General features: G+C 38.1%; 1 protein-coding gene across 1 annotated transcript; it reads right to left on the reverse strand.

Moving 5' to 3' along the window:
- Window positions 1-550: 550 nt before the first annotated feature.
- LOC139138701 (uncharacterized) lies at window positions 551-12,447 on the reverse strand. The gene is made up of 6 exons (XM_070707204.1): window positions 12,308-12,447; window positions 5,054-5,096; window positions 3,955-4,584; window positions 1,969-2,020; window positions 1,217-1,252; window positions 551-706 (listed from the first exon to the last, which is right to left on the reverse strand). The coding sequence occupies exons 1-4, from the start codon at window positions 12,356-12,358 to the stop codon at window positions 2,007-2,009; spliced, it is 738 nt and encodes a 245-aa protein (XP_070563305.1). The 5' UTR covers window positions 12,359-12,447; the 3' UTR covers window positions 551-706; window positions 1,217-1,252; window positions 1,969-2,006.
- Window positions 12,448-18,834: the final 6,387 nt, after the last annotated feature.

Raw genomic sequence — 18,834 nt, forward strand, 5'->3', positions numbered from 1 at the left:
TACACACACAACTGAGTTGATCAGCATAATCTAAAATATTACATTTCCACTACAAATTTGTTTCGTATAGGCTGCAGAGCCGCCTACACTCCTCGGGTGGCTGTGATCGACTAAAACTTTAGGCGGGAAACGATTTCTTTTGTTTTGTTTTTGTTGGCACCTGTTTGTTGCAAAAGGTTGAATAATTAGTGACTGCACAAGAGCAGTCTTGTGCAGTCACTAATTATTCTACCTTTTGCAACAAACAGGTGCCAACAAAAACAAAACAAAAGAAATCGTTTCCCGCCTAAAGTTTCAGTCGATCACAGCCACCCGATGAGTGTAGGCGGCTCTGCAGCCTATACGAAACAAATTTGTAGCGGAAATGTAATATTTTAGATTATGCTGATCTTGAACTAAACAAGTATATATATATATATATATATATATATATATATATATATATATATATATATATATATATGTATATATATATATTTATAATCATCGTCATCCTCGTCAATTATCACTCCGTCAACATTAACAAACAAGAATGCTACAATATCGCTTGTTTGCTGGAGAATACTATTTTATTCATTTACTTAAATTCATTGACACAACAAATAACAATTTCTTGCATGGTTCAAAATACTTATCATCTTTAATAGAGCATTATTAAGCCTCCACCTCTGCAGCCTACAACAAACCGATAATTTGTCCAGTTTTGCTGGAAAAAAAGGAATAAAGAGAATGTCTTATAGCAAATGCCTATTTCTCTGTCATTGCGCAACAAGCGTCAGTAATCTCTGCAGAGAGTCTTACATGAGCAAACTCGCTATATGCACTGGAGAAGTCACCCGAAAGGTTAGAATCAGTACACTGACTGAAATAGCGGTAGGCAACATAGATGCATGTGTTAGATAATAATGCTGTAGGTGATAATGAAGTAAAACGTTACATAGATACGTATATATAGATTGACGGACAGATTGGCCTGCATGCAGATGAATTGATTGATTGATTGATTGATGGATAGATAGCTAGATATATGATAGCCTGGTCCCCTGTCCCATCAGAAATGGGGCAGCGGACCAGACTAGGATGAATGAATGAATTGATGGATGGATGGATGGGTAGGTGGCAGGTACGTAGGTAGGTTGACAGACAGATAGATAAACAGACAAACGGATTCTCTCAAGTACACCTTCAACCGCGGCTGTTCTACGCTGAAACTCACCTTCACGTGATCAGGATTGTAAACGTCAGTCGATCACTGAAACGAAAAGGTAACTCTTGGAGAACGTTTGTCAGGTTAAGAACACGTGACACTAATTACAGACTCAACAATTAATTGACTACAATACAAAATCTGAGAAAAGATCACATTGCAATGTTAAACTCAGCGAATAACAAATGTGAAGACGCTATATAAAATGGAAAATGGAATTGAAATTCATTAAGGTAGAACGCGCCTCGGGGACAGATTGTCGGACTCTCAAATTTCTACATTCCTTTCTGATGTACCACTTGTGGGTGCTCATTTCAAAGCTCTTGGAGAAAGCAACACTTTAACCGTCATAGTTTTTCGAAAATCCAAATTTAATTTTCCCCCATAGAGTTAACACAGGAATGGCGGCCATTTTGAATTTCAAATACTTGTGTCGCAAAATGTTAAGTTGGGTAATTTGTTTCACTAGTTCAAAACTTTGCATGGTGACCCCCAATTTTTATTATTATTGATTTGGTAAAAGAATTCTGTAAGAGAATGGTCGTAATGAAAGTTTAAATTTCTTTCAGGAAAGTTGGAGCAAAATTTTAAGTATTTCACTTTCGAGGCGCATACTACCTTAAATGAAATTATGCCAATGAAAAAGGAAATATTCGAAATATTGGCAATGATTACACTCCATAACTGTGGAGCTCTCATAAAAAGTTTAAAAAGACGATGGATTTTACAAATTGAAAATGCGTTTTACAGCACCAACTCACTTTGCCGGAACAGCAGAGACCATTTGTACGTGGGGAGTTTACGTTATTAGCTCTGGAAAGAATGCAGAAATTAAAAATGTTGATTAAGTTTATTTTCTGATAAATTTTCTATTTTCTCAGATAACATAATAGTCCTGTATATGATAGTAAGAATGCTTACATTGTATCAACACCATGTATCTATGCCTGCTGCTCAATATTCCCCAAATCTAGCAAAAACACCGATACACATATTTCGCGGGTTGCTTCATGTAGCTGCGCTATTAGTCACGATTCATGGGTTACGCTTCCGTGAGACTCAAAACGTATTTAACGGGTGAATTACACACACAATATTGCTTCAGTTAAAGGAATCACATCTCCCACTCCATTTTTGAGGATGTCTTCAATTTGGTACGCTCATTCCTTAAATGCACGCTTATAAAAGTCACTGTGTAAACTGGAAATTTATTTGATGATCATGGATAAGTTTCTTTTATGCCATATGCAACCGATTAGACATGGTTCAAGTCGGTGAATTTTTAACAAACATATTCATAAATTCATTCGCAACAGTTTCTGTTGTGTCTCCCCGATTTCATACTAACCTATTTGAAATCTGACAGCGCTAGCCCAGGTCAGATTTTTCCACCTTTGAGTCTGCGCAGTAGTGAGATATTTTTTGCCGGATCTGGATGAAACTCCTCAGTATCGCTTACACCCCTCTCATCGCGTTCACCCTACTTCCACGTTTCACATGAAATTAGAACACTATAATCTCGTTTACCCCACTCAAACATTTACAAACTGGTTTTCAAAGCCAATATAACGTTTCTGAGATTACATCACTTCATACCAAACGTTGTTTTATAAGTTGTTTAATATAGGGACTGTTCAGTTTTTACGGCCTGGGGGGCCGGCAAGATCTTGTCGCCAGTGTTCAAAAAAATATAGACCCCCTGCATTTTTCGTGAAAAAAGATGACACCCCCCCCCCTTTGTCAGACGAAAAAATTTGATGAACCCCCCTCCCCGCTGAAAAATAACCAAAATCCATATGTCAAATTTACCCGCAGGGTTTGGATTTGAACTCCGGTACGCGGCGCACTTTATTCGTGTAGCAGAGATACCAGTGCACAAACTTATCAGCCACATCCATGCAAACGTCTGTTAATTAGGACGACTGCAAGGCAATTTTTAACTTTATTTCCATAGGCAACTTATGTCCATGGACATTATATAAAGTAAACTTTATTGGAGTGATTCGTCAAAGGCAGCCCTCCGGTTAAGAGGGTCATGGGCCATTACGTAAAGTCAACTTTATTCTAGTGGGCCACCAAAGATGGCCCGCCAGTAAAGAGGGTCAATCATGGCCATTGCATAAAGTAAACTTTACTGGACAGGGCCGCTGAAGGCGTCCGGCCGTTAAGATGGTCATGGGCTATTACAAAAAGTCAATTTATTGTAGTGGGCCGCCGCAGGCGGCCCACCGGTGAAGAGGGTCGATCACACAGTCACTTGTGATCGGTCTATTCTGCTCGGCGTCTATGCCCCCATTGACGTGGGCTATTACATAAAGTCAATTTATTGTAGTGGGCCACCGCAGGCGGCCCGCCAGTGAAGAGGGTCGATCACACAGTCACTTGTGATCGTTAAAGAGGGTCGATCATGGCCGTTGCAGGAAATAAACCTAATTGGAGTGGGCCGCCAAAGGCGTCTGCCCGTTAAGAGGGTCATGGGTAATACATAAAGTCAATTTATTGTAGTGGGCCGCCTTCGGGCGGGTAAAGAGGGTCGATCATGGCCAGGGCATAAAGTGAACTTTATTGTAGGTATTATGTTTTTTAAAAATATGATGACCCCCCTTTCCTACCAGTGAAAAAGCGATGACCCCCCCCCCCTTCGCGGATTCCAAAATAACGATGACCCCCCCCCTGGATTTTGCCGCCCCCGGACGTAAAAACTGAACGGTCCCTAAGTACGAACAGCAACGCAAGCAGGAACTCACCCGGTTCAAGTCCATCGGCCATAGAGATCAGGCACGGCTCGCCAAGGACGTTGATGTTTGGTCCCCATTCCATTTTCTCATCATCTAATTTGTACATTTCACATCCATCTTTGGACAGAGCGACAGATATTCCCAGCTCATCAAGATAGATAACGGTTCTGATCTCCGGGCCGTCGATCGATAGTTTCTGCCATTCGCCGGTGGCCATGTCGACTTTGGACTTGACCTTGCCGTACAATGTGACGGCAAAGAGTCGCCCGTCCCTCAGTATCTCCACGCTCTGGAAACAGCAACTGTCGGGTATCTTGATCCATGGACTGCTACTTGACTTTTTGATCGCCACTTTGTTGTCTGTAGTGATCCCCAGCAGACGGCCTCCATAACTGGCCGCTATTGAAATCACACAGCAACTGTTTTCGGTAGGGCCAACCCACGACCATTCTCCTCCCTTCGACTTCCATTCATACAGCTGGTTGTCCACGCCAACTCCGACGACGATTCCACCTAGTTGTACCGCCACACTGACGACACAGCAACTGTTCTCGATAGGGTCGGACCACTCACCGTCTTGCCCCAGCACAACCATTTCTTTGTCAGTAGTCACGCCGATCACTGTTCGAGAACCAGTTTCTGTCCAAAATTACATGTGCCATATTGGAAGGTTTCTATAACATTCATACTTTTTCCTTCTTGCACTGCATTGATCGAACAGTGAAATACAATCTGACTTTTTTACGGATGAAAACACCACAAATTTCGATTTTCGGGGCAAGTTAACTAACATATAAAGGAGAAATTTACCATTTTACTACGCCAACTGGATTAATAAAAATTTCAACAAGTTTTAATATGATGAGGAATTTTAATCTCCGACCGCTACGGTAACATTTAGAAATTATACAGTCTTTCAAAAAAGTTTTTAACTCACAAAAAATCTCTATTAATACAAGACTCAGACAGTAAACTCTCTCTCTCTCTCTCTCTCTCTCTCTCTCTCTCTCTCTCTCTCTCTCTCTCTCTCTCTCTCTCTCTCTCTCTCTCATGCGCGCGCACACAGGTTTTCGAATGTTCTCTCATAACCATGATTATCATGTCTTACCGTGTGTGTCTCGGAAGAGAAGTGTTCGGTCCGATGCGCTGGCCTGAAAAGCGATAAAACCTGATTTAAGTAAATGTACAGGACAGTCGTGCATGGTTGCAAAGTTTTTAGGCCATTTTATACAAGCAAAAGATAGTCAATGTCTGTGTCAGATGCCTCAGCCACCAAACAGCCCCTGGGTTGTCTTCCAGGGAGGGGTTGTCAATTACACAATGGGCCGCAAAACCATCACTTCGCCTTAACTTGACTCTGAAATTCTTTGTCGTTTGCCAATCACGAGCGGGACGAACAAATACCAAACCGAGCACTATGAACGTGTTCATCGGACTGCAGTGATTACTTTACGATGAGACACCATGAACGTATTCGTTAAAATAATGTTTTATTTATAAACAAGGTCAAATAATGGTTTATTTCATTCCAATAATTTCGATTCTGCATAATATAATATCCATAATGAACACACACAACTTCCCTCTGAAGGGAAGAAAAGCGTTACAAAAACAAATGAGGAAGTTACTCAAAAGAAACCAAAACTGAGTAACAAAGTAATAATAAGATAAAAAAATCTATACCAAAAACAATAGAATAATTAATCTCATGAAGATAGCGAGATAAAACAAATGATTATATTCCTGATAGGCGTTCCATTCTCAATTTCATACATGTAGATATGTACTGTGCTAGAGGAATTGATATGCTAGTGTTTTTCATTATGAATTCAAATTTATTACACATATCAAAGACTGTTTTGTTACATTTTGTAGCTGCAGCAAACAAGAGATTTCTTTGACTGGTGCGAAATTTGCAAGAAATGATAAAATGTTGTTCATCTTCTACACATTTGCCATCGCAGAGATCGCCGACTCTTTTATGTGCCGGCGTTTTATTGTGGCGTCCTGTTTCGATTTTTAATGCATAATCTAAATTTGACAAGCTGTCGGTGACGCAATGTGCGTATAGTCGATACCGACATCAACAGCACAACGTTGCTGCGTGGTCTCGCGTGTCAGACCTCACAATTTTGAAGAAAATATAGAGTTTAGACGCCAGTATTTGGGCCTAAATGTTGATTTTAAAATTTATATTCCGGTTTCATTGAAAATTGTGCTTGGTTGTTCTAACTGTTCGGGGTATATAGCCTTGTTGAGATGGGTGCCCCTGATGGAGGCTATGTATTTGATATGCTACTATACCCTTCGAATATCGCCCTAAAAGTGGGCGGCAACATTAGAAAGTGCGAAAGTCCGGCTGAGTTGGCTCAGAAAAACAACTGGGTTAAGTATTCCATCCGTCGGCCTTGCCAGAGCTGACCGTTGAGGGCGTGCGTATACTACGGTATCCTAACAAGATGACAGTGTCACACAGTCGAGAACGTCCGTTGGAGCGAATATCGACACCTGTTGCCTTTGGTAATGAAGTGTGATGACAAGCTGTGCAAATTATCCGATCATATTATTCACATCGAAGATTATGACGTCATGATAATTCTTTTTAGAACATGCAAAGGATTTAGAGACACGTGATGTATTCTGATTTATCTGTAGGCAAATTTATTCACAAAATTGATATTCACTGGAAAGTAAAACAGTAGCGACGTTTCTTAAATCCTCTTATGACCTAAAAAAACTCTCGGATGAAAAAAAAACCAAAACATCCTAACACATTATTTAACAAGTCATATTCAACTGCAACAATTCAAGAAGACGTTCCTGTATTCGATAATTTGTGTTTTCTGTTGTGTTGAAGGTGTTCATACTGTGAGCAGCAAGTCACGTCAAACGCGATGTGTTTGAGGGGCTGTGTGTGATGATACTGTGAAGTCGTTTGAACGCACGGTGACAGCTGCTCTGCAGTGAATTTCACTCACCCCGGATTCACTTCAACGTGGTGCGTGTACGTTGATGTAGAAAGTGTATAAATAGATTTTTACGTCTACTATGAATTACGGAGTGAACATGTTATTTTACATGCCAGAAGATTGGAATTATTTAGGATGATTGCCTCGTTACGTTATTGGTGAACGGAATGTAGAATTTCATGGGTTTTCCCTGTTTAATTTTCAGGACAGGATTTTTTTATTTACACAAAAACTCTAATATTGCATCTATTGGCACTAAAATTTTCTCCATGGAGGATTCCATGAGATTGATGTGTCACGTGTGAATTTTCCTCTGAGTGTAGTAAATTGTAACTAATAATCGTTGACGAGAAAGTGCTTCGAGAACACGCTATAGATGTACTAACACGACTGTAGAATTTACCAACCAGTCGGTATGCTTCGAGAACACTCGATCCTAACACAGTAGTAGAATACAGCATCCAATTGAGCTAAAGAGTAAAATAAACGAAGGAAATTTTTATTTCTTATTTGAACAATGAGTTGCACCCCTGTACACACTTAATTTATCCTTTGTACATATTTAAATTATTAAAACAACCTATTTTTATAGTCTATTTCTTACTAACACGTAAACATCGAAAGATTAGAATGAGGTTCACTTAGCATTTGACAAAACCACCAAAAACACGCAATTCATGGTAGGTAGGATTGCACAAGATTACCCTGTGCTGGTATAAGCTATGCTGCACAGCTTTTCTTCACACAATTTCATCAGCTCTGTGGAAAAGGATCCACAGTACTGTATATTTCCCATAATTCATTATGATTTGTATCATCGGATATACCTCGAACTCAGGGAAGTCTACCATGTCTCCCATGTGTAGACTAATTCATAGACTAGTTGTAAAAATTTTGAAAACGTACTTTTAAGCACACCGTTCTTCTCGATTCTGATTTTGAATGATTTTGAAAATTATGCATTATTGAGAGAGGAGATAGCATTTTTGTAAAATTTTCCACTGACTGTGTCTTCAGCCATACAGAATAATATGATGGAAAGTGGGGAGACTAGTTGCACCTGTTTTATGAAATAAAATGATGTCGATTTTTTCTAATGGAAATGACAAAAGAAATTTGCACACTAAGTTTTCTGAGAGAATGACCCTTCAAGTTCAGCTTGTTATAACTTGCTGTCAAAAAGTACGGCATTTGTAGTACCTACAAAATGTGACTTTTATGGTTGGTCAATGGTTATTTGGAAACTTTCACTGAAAAATCTAAATGTAATTTTACTATATATTATTTAACAATTATTCAGATGATGCACATTATCGCTAATATGCAGAACTGAAGAAGTTATGAGAGAGGTAACCTTCAATGATACAAATCAAAGAGAATTGTTGATAATTTATTGTACTGTGGGGTCGACGATCTGTCGAGATTCATCACAAAAAAGCTGAAGGGTATGGCATTCCAGATTTTTGAAACCCTAAGGCTTGTGATATTTAGTAATTCCTCAAAGACAACACTAACTGGTTGAAGGTGGTATTAATCTGCGTATCTGTGACAAGGCAATAGCTCACCTGGGAATTTCAGTTGCAATTTATACTGTTTTCTTAACATTGGAATAGATTGCTAGGGAGCGGGCGCTCTCTTGTGCCACACACGGCCCCTCCACAAAAAGAGGGACAGTGTTCCACACTACAGGCGAGACTCTACGGTGCAACTGAATCAAGAGAGCTATGTGTTTGAGTAGCGCCCTCAAACAGGTAAAGCGCTAGCGTGAACACTGGTGGCAGCAGTTAATCAATGAATCACTACAGTCAGGGATGGGAAAATACGTGTGTTTCAAAAATTAAAGATCCATTGGTTGTAACTTTGGTCATTTTTAAAATTTTGTTTGTTCTGTGTATCATCTGCAATTTCTGGTCTGAATCCCTGAACCATAGAGAAATTTCTAATATTTCGCTCATAAATACACCCTATATGAGTATAATCTGCATTGTTATTGTTTAAATTTTGTATTTAGGTCCGGACTAGAATACATTTATCAATAATAACAATGGTCATTTCACATATACAGGCTGTGTTGGCAAGCAGGACACCGGGCATTGATCATGATGATCGGATTATAGTAAAATTCTGTGGTTGATACATTGAAACAAAGTAGTGAAAAATTAGTCAAAAGTTACAGCTGATGTCCCTTTAAGCTCAACTGATTGAAAAACCTACATTCAACAAATGTGCACGAAAATCACCGACTGCTGAGGTGCAGGGCACACTCATATACTCAGTTAATGTTCACAAGTTTTTTGCCCAGCTTGCCGTGGAAAGTAGACCTAGAAACTGTTACATGTACCGAGAGATGCAACAAAACCCGCAAATGATACGGTCGAAGGTAACAATTACTGGGCCTTGAAATTTTAATGAAATAACGAGAATAGAAATTAAATGTGTATGTCGAAAAGGAAATAAGTCGCTAGGGGGCTCTCTTGTTTTGTATAGTTTCATTAAGGTAGTATGCTCCTCGAAAGTGAAAGACTTAAACTTTTGCTCAAACTTTCCTCGATGAAAACCTTTAACCATTCTCTTACAAATCAGGAATAAAAGCAGAGGTCACCGCGAAAAGTTTGGTACTACAGAAACAAATTACCAAACATTTACCGATATTCGCAATTCAAAGTGGCCGGCATCACTGTGCATCACCATGGAGAAACATAAAACTTTTTAATTTCCAAATTTCGAAAAACTAAGACGGTGAAATAATTTTTTATCACTCCAAGAGATTTTTAAAAGGTGCCCCACAAGTGGTACGTATCAGAAAAGAATTGTAAACATTTTAGAGTCTGAATATTTGTCCCCGAGGCGCGTTCTATTTTAAAGATAGTAATAGTTTTGCTCTCAACACAAAATCAAATCAAATTCTTATCAACGAAACTTCATTTTCGCCAGCTAGGCCGTGTTTCTTTGGACAGGGGTCATTTGATTGCTAGGGGAAGTATACAATGTCAACCAAGAGGCGCTTAACCAATCACGAATTCAAATGTCTTAACGAAAAGGTTCGAATACATTTATACTCGATAAACGTGCAGATGGAAATAATAAAGGATGGCTATAGGATGGAATGGAAGGGGCCAGTACACCAATGACGTGCTGGGTAAATGGCAATGCTTGGTCGCTCCGAGTCGGCGCGCTCACATATCTTCATTCAGGGAGTGAGCCGTGCAATCTGATTTGGTTGAGAAAAAACAAACAAACCATCTATCTAGAGGAAAAGGTTTAAAAGCGACAGGAAAACCCATATTTTTGTGGCTTTATTTTAGGCACTTCAGAGCGCCTAGAAAACCACCGAGCGCCAACAGCTGTATACACTTTTATTAGTTTAGAAATTAAATGCGCGTATCATGATTTTCAAAGACTTTTTATATTAAATCTTATTATTGCTGTTATATTGTCTTAAATCAAAGACAAAGAGAAACATCTGTGTTTCTCTTTGTCTTTGTTTGTGCTTAAAATTCACCAAATTCAAATGTCTTTACGAAAAGGTTCGAATACATTTATACTCGATATATCGGCTCACTCACTTCATATGGCTATGCTGATGACACGCAGCTTTTGAAAGTGTTTAAACCTCGAATGGAAGATGAATCTGATGCTGTAAAGTGTATAGAGAAGTGTGTTCGTGATATACAAGCCTGGATGTCAACATATAGACTGAAGTTAAACGAGAACAAAACTGAAGTTATGCTCTTGGGGACAAAACAACAATTAGCTAAAATAAGAAGCAAGCATATTGATATCGGAGGTAATCAGATCAAATTAGTTGACCACGTCCGCAATCTTGGAGGCTGGCTTGACTCAAATCTATCGATGTCTTTTCACGTTAACCAAGTTTCCAAGAAAGTCAACCATAACTTATATAATCTACGTCGTATTCGTAAATACTTGAATCAGAAAGCTTGTGAAACTTTGGTCCATTCTCTCGTCAGTTCTCATCTTGATTATGCAAATCTGATATTGTATGGAATGCCGCAGTACTTGTTCGATCGTTTGCAGCGAGTACAGAATAATGCTGCACGACTTATTAAAAGGTCTGAGAAAAAATGACAGAATATCACAATCTCTCATTGAGCTTCACTGGCTGCCTGTAAAGGCGAGAGTCGATTTTAAAGTAGTTTTGCTAGTTTTTAAGGCCTTGAATGGCAAAGCACCTATGTATATTCAGGATTTGTTCACACCTACCAGCAATACACGTTACAATTTACGTAACGATAGTATTCACAATCTTCTTGTACCTCGTTCATTTAATACACTCAACGATAGAGCGCTCACTATTTGTGGGCCAAAACTATGGAACTCAATTCCCAGACAACTAAAGTTAACCACTGACATCGATCTTTTTAAGCGCGAACTTAAAACACATTTGTTTAAACAGTACTATAAATTGTAGGGACCAATTGCAATGTGCTTTTTTAACCAACAGATTTAGCCCACCTTTTAACATTGTATCCAGTTTTATTATTCGTTTTCAGCAGTGATTTTTAACTTGCAGACTTTTTTATGGTTTATTATCAATGTGTGTAGCGCTTTTGAATATTTAGGAATAGAAAAGGCGCTCTAGAAAATAAATAAACTTTAAACTTTAAACTTTAAAAGGAAATGGCACCTATACTGAAAGTAGTGCCGCACCTACCCTACGCTTATATAGAATGGCTACTCCATATAGTGGTCACTCCTTCTTGTCCCCTGTGTGACAACTATACACAGGTTTAACTGATATCCCGAAATGTGTCTGTACACACGATTTAAGCCCACCGGTGTGTTTTTGTAACTACATAATTGTAAAAAAAAAAACCGTTTCAATTGAAACCGTTCACAGTGAATGTCTACCGAAAAGAAATGTTGGTCTTTACAGCCGCGGTTGAACATGCTCCCCAGGCACGTTGATACCATGATGGCTAGCTTCCATATATCAGAGACATTTAACCGTGTCGTTTTGAATTTCGTTTAGATCCGAAAGAGGAATCAGGTTGGGCAATGTACACCCTGTTTTCACTTCTTATTGTCATGCGATATATGTCTCAAAATAGCTCCGACAGCGTTCTTTGCAAGTCCGGTTAAACTTAGTGAGTTTTCTTCAAAGTTCAAAACAGAAGTTAGTTTTCTTAAAAGTCAATGCCCTTCCATATTTATAATGCAATGTCTAAGATTCTGCAGAAATTGCTCTACAATAACCAACATCAATAGTTTTGTATATTTGAAAGTATGTGTACAACACGATGACCTGAAAGAACAACAGAAGTCCGCAAATCACATTCAAATACGAGATCGTTGTGTCTAATTATCAATTAGCGTACATGCTGCCAATGAATCTAAGGATAATAGATGCAGTACGATAAAAAATATTTTACCTTCTGGAGAATAAACGTAGCAGCAAAAACCAAAACTTTTGAAAGCCACATCTTCACTTTTTTATGAGTCACGAGTTCGGGAAACTACATCAGTCGCCGACAAGGAGAGAGTATACGCTAACTCTTGCGCGTTACTTAAATACAATCTGGCATAGAGAAGCCCCGCCCGTCAGACATCTGTGGCATGAAGTTAAGTGTTTTTGTCCTTATACGTCATAGAACGTATCTGTTTGCCTAGAAATAGTCGCTGAATAATCCTATAATGCATTTGTGACTGGAAATCCTTGCAAATCAAGTCAATCAAAATTCAAATTAAGTTGTGATACAGTAATTCACAATATTCAAGAGTTCAATGTTCCTTCGATATATTTTTCTAATTTTCTTTGACAACTGTTTAGGGGCAAGGGAGAACACGATGCAGATATAAGCGCGCTCTCCCCTCCCCAACTGCCGTTCTTTCTACAATCTCACACGTTCTCACATCTTCATTTTGACGGGATTTGTTCAGAATCAAAGTAAAAATTAAAAAAGCAACATTGCTGCAACTGTCACATATGGCCTCAATGATTCGGCAGCTGTTTCTAAGTTGCATTCCGTTGATGGCCTCGCTCACAACTTAATTACAGAAAATGACATTATCGGCTTAAATGATTTAAGCTGAATGAAATCAGTATAATGTTCTCGAAATACAAAAAGATGAAACCACTGTTTGCTGTACGTGGAAAAGAAGATGAGACATTGGAACATTTTCTTTTCAAATATTTATGTGATCAGCTCACAACAGAAAGACAACAATTAATTACTGATACTAAAGAAATGTTGTTGAATAATAACGAATTGAACTTACTCAAGGATTTCAGAGAAAGAAAGGAGTTGATATGTTTTTTCCTGGGTGATTCTACAAATAATTACAAGAAAGATCTGTACAAAGAAATGGACAACTTTTTCAGACATTTCTTAACAGATCTATAGTTGATAGCAGGAAGAAATTTTTAATGTAACTAACATTTCCTTTTCAGCTTTAGTCTCTAACAATATGGTTTTGTTGATAACAATGGCTTGTTTTCTTTGTTAGATTTGTTCAACTACATGTAGCTCTTCTGTATGTTTTTATTTAAATTTCCAGTGCCCAGTGTAATTTGCTGCTCCTGTTGTTTTCAGTGAGTCCCTGCTTTAAAAGGGTTGCAACAAATAAATAAATAAATTAATTAATTAATAAATAAATGGAAACGAAATGATGTATGAAATGATCGCACTGCCCTATCTAAAATCTTGAAAAGATTTACTTTCTGCATACTAAGCTATGGTCGACAAAGTTACCTGCAATTATTCTAAAACTGTAGTTAACTTCCATTTACCCTTGATATTGAAGAGCTGTCTCATCGAGCAAAGTCTGAGCTCGACCTAATTCAGAATTTATTTGCTATCCGATGGCTCTGTGGTTTCATTTGACGCCAATGCACGGTGCGGTTCTTCCACTATTAACGTTCAGACACACTCCCCAACCTCCTTTATCTCTTATGGGCACCGACAATACCGGCAATGATAGACATGGACAAAAATTACTAGAAAAACTTATCAATAGTTGCAATTAATGGAGCCCTAAACATCCAAATGTGCCGAGCATATTATTAAGTCGCTGCAGGCAACATGTAGTCTTTTTAGAGAACAGTCAAATAATTATGTTAATCGACATAAATCTTTCGAACACATTCATGCAAAGTAAACCTGTCAAATCCGGGTACTACTATGAGCATAAAGTTTGGCTGAAAATCTCTTGACTTACTGGTGAAAGAAACATTCTAACAGACAGTCAAACACAGATGTAAAAATACACAGACCAAATTAAAGTATGTCGCCATAATATGGACTGGCTTCGAGACGTGTATGGAAGTACGATTCGGATTTAGAAAGACCCATGTGCAGGAATAACGCTTTAGATGTGAAAAAGTGGGAAGGTAGCCATTTCAAAATTTTTATGGAAAAGTTTTACGAAATGTTTGAAGTGGTCATTCATGGGATGTTTTATCACTAACCCAAAAGATGACTTTCTTATCTCTAGCAGTACTATAATAAGGTGATTTGAGAAAATGAAACATTACATATTAAGCAGTTAGTTATACACTCATGTAAAAAACTTAAGCTGTTCAGTCCAAAGTACCTGTGTCTTCGTCATTTAAATAATTCGATAAACATTTGCTTATTTTTACTCTGATGCATTCTGAAAATGAAGTCCAGAATTAACATTGCGACATTTTGAAACTAAGTTGGTTTCAAAAATGTCGCCATCAAAACAAATATTATTTTTCAAATTTTAACGCCCCGTAGAAAAACAATACAATGGTACGTCCCAACATAGACAGACAGTAGTCGGAAACTACTGTCTATGGTTCCAACCATGTAAAAAGAGAGTGTAGGGCTAAGAACATTTTAGTTCTGTCTGACGATTGCCGGATGCATTAAACGTAAGTAACAGATATTATTACTTTGTACTTGAAGTAATTTGTGTTAGGGAGCCTTCAGTAATTACAGGTGGAAGTGGGCCGGGGGAATGGCAGGTCAGTTTTTAGAAAACTGTCCAAAGGGGAGGGCCAATTTTCATAAACCTATCTTGAGGGGAGGGTCACTTTTAACAGAAAGAAGTTGATTTTATGGATTGTCCATGTGATATTTTCTCAATAGGAAATCACCGATGTAATACACCGATTCTTTTAAATACATACACATTATCAACAAGTTTCACAAGCAAAGAAGATGCAGTGGTGTCCTACATTAACACCTTGAACAGTTAAAACTGATGAAAGACAAGAGACAAAAACATATGAGATAGGTGGCAAAGCGTATATTAATTATCAAACGTCTAAAGATGCACAGATATTATTAGTTTTATGCTTTGTATTGGAAAAAAAATCGCATTTTGATCGTTCTCTTGTTTGATTGGCAGTTTTAATTTCTTGTGTTTCCACGTTTCTCCAGGGACTTTTAGTACTGACGAAGGGTTGCATCAGAAACGTCTGTGTGTTTTTATTCTCTGCGATTTACAAGTGTTTTATTTCCTGCTGATCGGTCAGTATTTTACTGTATTTGTTGTAACTTGTTGCAGTTTTTATCCTCTGCCTTTTAACAAGTATTTTATCTCTCGCTGGTCGTCGGCCAATATTTTACTGTGTTCATTTTCACTTGCTGAAGTTTTATCCGTCTTTTGAGGTCGTTTGTAATTCTTGCCTTCTTTTAATTGCGCATAATATGGAGACCCTTCCGCTAATGTATGATCCTTCAAAATTGCTTGCATGATAAATCGCGACCCTCCCTCCCTCCAAAACGCCAGCCCTCCGCCCTGTAATTTTTGTCCCTAACTTACATAACAATTAAACCAATCGTTATGTAAATTAGCTGATACTGGTTCAGTTATTCCTGGGGACAATACTGCAGTGATTGGGTGGAGGGTCAAGTTTTAGAATGTTGGACAAGAGGGAGGCTCATATTTTAGACAAGAGGTTAGGGGGAGGTCACATTTTACAGTACAGGTGCAACGGAATTCCCCCACCAGCCCTGCACAATTACTGAATGCTCCCTTATCATTTTTAACGCTCTGCTTGTAGCATCGAGCACTGTAATTTCCCACGAGGACATCTGTATACTTTGAGATATAGATAATACATTCATTTCAACATCAGGAATACGACACACTGACTCAAATTTGTCTGCATCATAGCCAATGGTCCTGGTCATAGAACAACATTAAAGTCTTGTAATAGATGCTACACATACACCCACCAGACTCCCTAGCTTGACGAGGATAAGTAACACTGTGAACTTCATGTGACTAATCTGTGAACTTCGTTACAGTAAGAAACTGTTCACCAACGGTTACTGTATGTAGGGTAGAGTAACTGATGCTAACATGATTCTGGAGCTGTAGCAAAAACTGACTTTTATTTCTCATCCTTGCATGATGCGGTCGTGGAACGTTCCACGGGGACATATATTCGGACTCAAAACTTCTACGATTCTTTTCTGATATACCACTTGTGGGGGTTCATTTTAAAGCTCATGGTGTTCATTGGCTTAGTTTTTCGAAAATCGGAAATTTCACTTTTCTCCATAGAGTTAACATATTGATGGCGGCCATTTTGAATTTTAAATATCGGTAAATCTTCGGTTATTTGTTTCTCTAGTACCAAAATTTGCACGGTGACTCCCCGAATTATACTTATTCTTGTTTTTGAAAGAGGATGGTTGAAAGATTCCTTGAGGAAGTTGAGCAAAAGTTTAAGACTTTCACTTTCGAGGCGCATACTACCTTAAGGCAATATGGGATGTGGAACAAATGGAGAAAAAAGTTCTTGTTTACAAATGTACAGGTTGTCAAAGGAGAAGATGCGTCATAGTTTTATAATGAAAGAGCACATAAATGTACACCTTGCCAATTTCGCCTGATTTTTGATAAAGATCAAGATGTTTGATACTGAACAAGCATGGACACTCAAACAGATGATGCTTTCTCAAATACTTTAATGTTCACAATGTACAAGCTCAGCTGTAAATATATAATATCAATATTCTACTAAAGCTATCTATGAAAATGAGTTCCATAAGTAGATGTACATGTAAGTGGTTAAAGATGGACTCAAAAATGGGTTCAATCTTAGTACAAAAGTTTACTATCTAAGAATGCTGAAATGATAAGAGTCTAGGGAAAAAATGAACAAAGTATATCTAATATACAAAGAATAGTGATTTTACTTTTGTTATATTGTTGTGTCAGATACGTATATTCGTAAATTACTTGCTCTCGTACAAATACTAAAAGTGACACCATTGCTGTTTTGTTTACACAAACAAGTAGCAAAGACACCATTGTTGTTTGTTTACAAATAACGACACCATTAGTTTTGTTTATGAATACAGAAAGCAGCAGTCACCTCGTTTGGTATTGTTTACGAACACAGGAAGGAGCACCGAGCTCACTGATTTTATGTTTGTAAATACAGCATGAATTAATGACACCACTGCTTTCATACTTCAAAGGTACACATGATGACATAATTTATGTTTTGTTAATAGATAGAGGAACAGCAGGGGTGTTATTGCAGTTGTGCGTACAGACATAGGAAGCAGCAGTGTCATTCGTGGCTATTTTGTTTACATATACAGGAAAAATATGTGACATCATAGTTGTTTATGTTTACAAATACAGTATGAAGTTTCACCATAGCTGATCACGGGAAGTATCCATGAAAATATTACAATGTCACAAATACAGAAATTACACCTTCAATGTTGTGAGTACCAGCACAGGAAATACAAAATGACCATAAGTGTTGCGCTTACATTTACACAAAGTTGCAGTGACACCATTCCCATTGTGTTTACAAATGACCATTGTGTTTACAAATAACCATTGCATTTACAAATAACCATTGCGTTTACAAATACAGGAAGTGGAAGTCATAAAAACTGTTGTCATAAATTCACATGGTAATTGAATACAGAAACTTTGTGAAACAAATACTTCAGGGTTTACCGCCACAGCTGTGGTAAATTTGAAATGAATCGTACAGCTGCCCTTAAACATCTATGATGGACAATGTTATTTTAGTTAATCACGATTCATATTGAAAAAATGTTGTTACTTTTCCTAAATGTGTTCTACATTACTTACAGCGAAAACGGAGTCAGCGTGGACTCTCTGTTGTGTCGCGCGACAAAATAAACGCAGCCACAGACGTTTTTTTTGCAGACAAAACACACAGACAATGTAGCAAATGTCGTGAAATCTTTTCTATTGAAAAGGCGTGCTAGCGTTACCAGGACTTACTTTTTTGAACGTGTTGATTTCCCCATGGATGTGTAAGACAAATATATCCATGTCTTGAACAAAATAATTGAAAAAAAATCTAAATTTTAATACTATCGATGATTTTATCCACCTCACAAACTGAACCAAAGGTTTTCTGTCTTTAGCTGACGCTAAAAGAGGATAGCGTCAATGGAAAAACACACACTACGGAGGTGTCGATCAAACAGTCGACGGTGTGCTCGCTGTCGTCGGAATTTCGTCTGGACGTTTGTAATAGACGCCTTACGGTGATGAAGGTGACATCGAGTAATATAGATAAGGTGTATAATACTGGCATTTCGATGGCAGCAATCTATATTGAGCCACTTGATGCGATGTTTGTTCGGTTGATGCTTTCCCCGTTTCGCTGAAGCTACCACCTCGATTGAAGTTTGCGTAGATGCAGACGCAGGAAACGTGATACCGCGCCGTTCAAGCTCTTTCTGTACACAATTTACTGTATTTTTGGTTTTATTCTCAACTCGTCATGAGGAACATTTTGTAACAATAAGAATACAAATTGAATCTTTTCTTTGATTTGAGGGATTAATTGAATAGGCGGGGTGCTTTTGATGACATTAAGTTTGGGTGTTCTGTCTGAAAAAACGTCTGTGGCTGCGTTTATTTTGTTGCCCGACACAACAGAGAGTCCACGCTGACTCCGTTTTCGCTGTATATAATTTTT

The sequence above is a fragment of the Ptychodera flava genome, chromosome 8 (genome assembly GCF_041260155.1).
Source record: "Ptychodera flava strain L36383 chromosome 8, AS_Pfla_20210202, whole genome shotgun sequence".
NCBI lineage: Eukaryota > Metazoa > Hemichordata > Enteropneusta > Ptychoderidae > Ptychodera > Ptychodera flava.

What these genes read in the sequence shown, in the direction of transcription:
- LOC139138701 (XM_070707204.1), bottom strand. Translation starts at nt 12,358, where the DNA reads ATGTGGCTTTCAAAAGTTTTGGTTTTTGCTGCTACGTTTATTCTCCAG. An exon ending in CTACGTTTATTCTCCAGAAG is followed by an intron (nt 5,097 to 12,307) that starts GTAAAATATTTT and finishes ATCGCTTTTCAG; the next exon opens with GCCAGCGCATCGGACCGAAC. An exon ending in TCTCTTCCGAGACACACACG is followed by an intron (nt 4,585 to 5,053) that starts GTAAGACATGAT and finishes AATTTTGGACAG; the next exon opens with AAACTGGTTCTCGAACAGTG.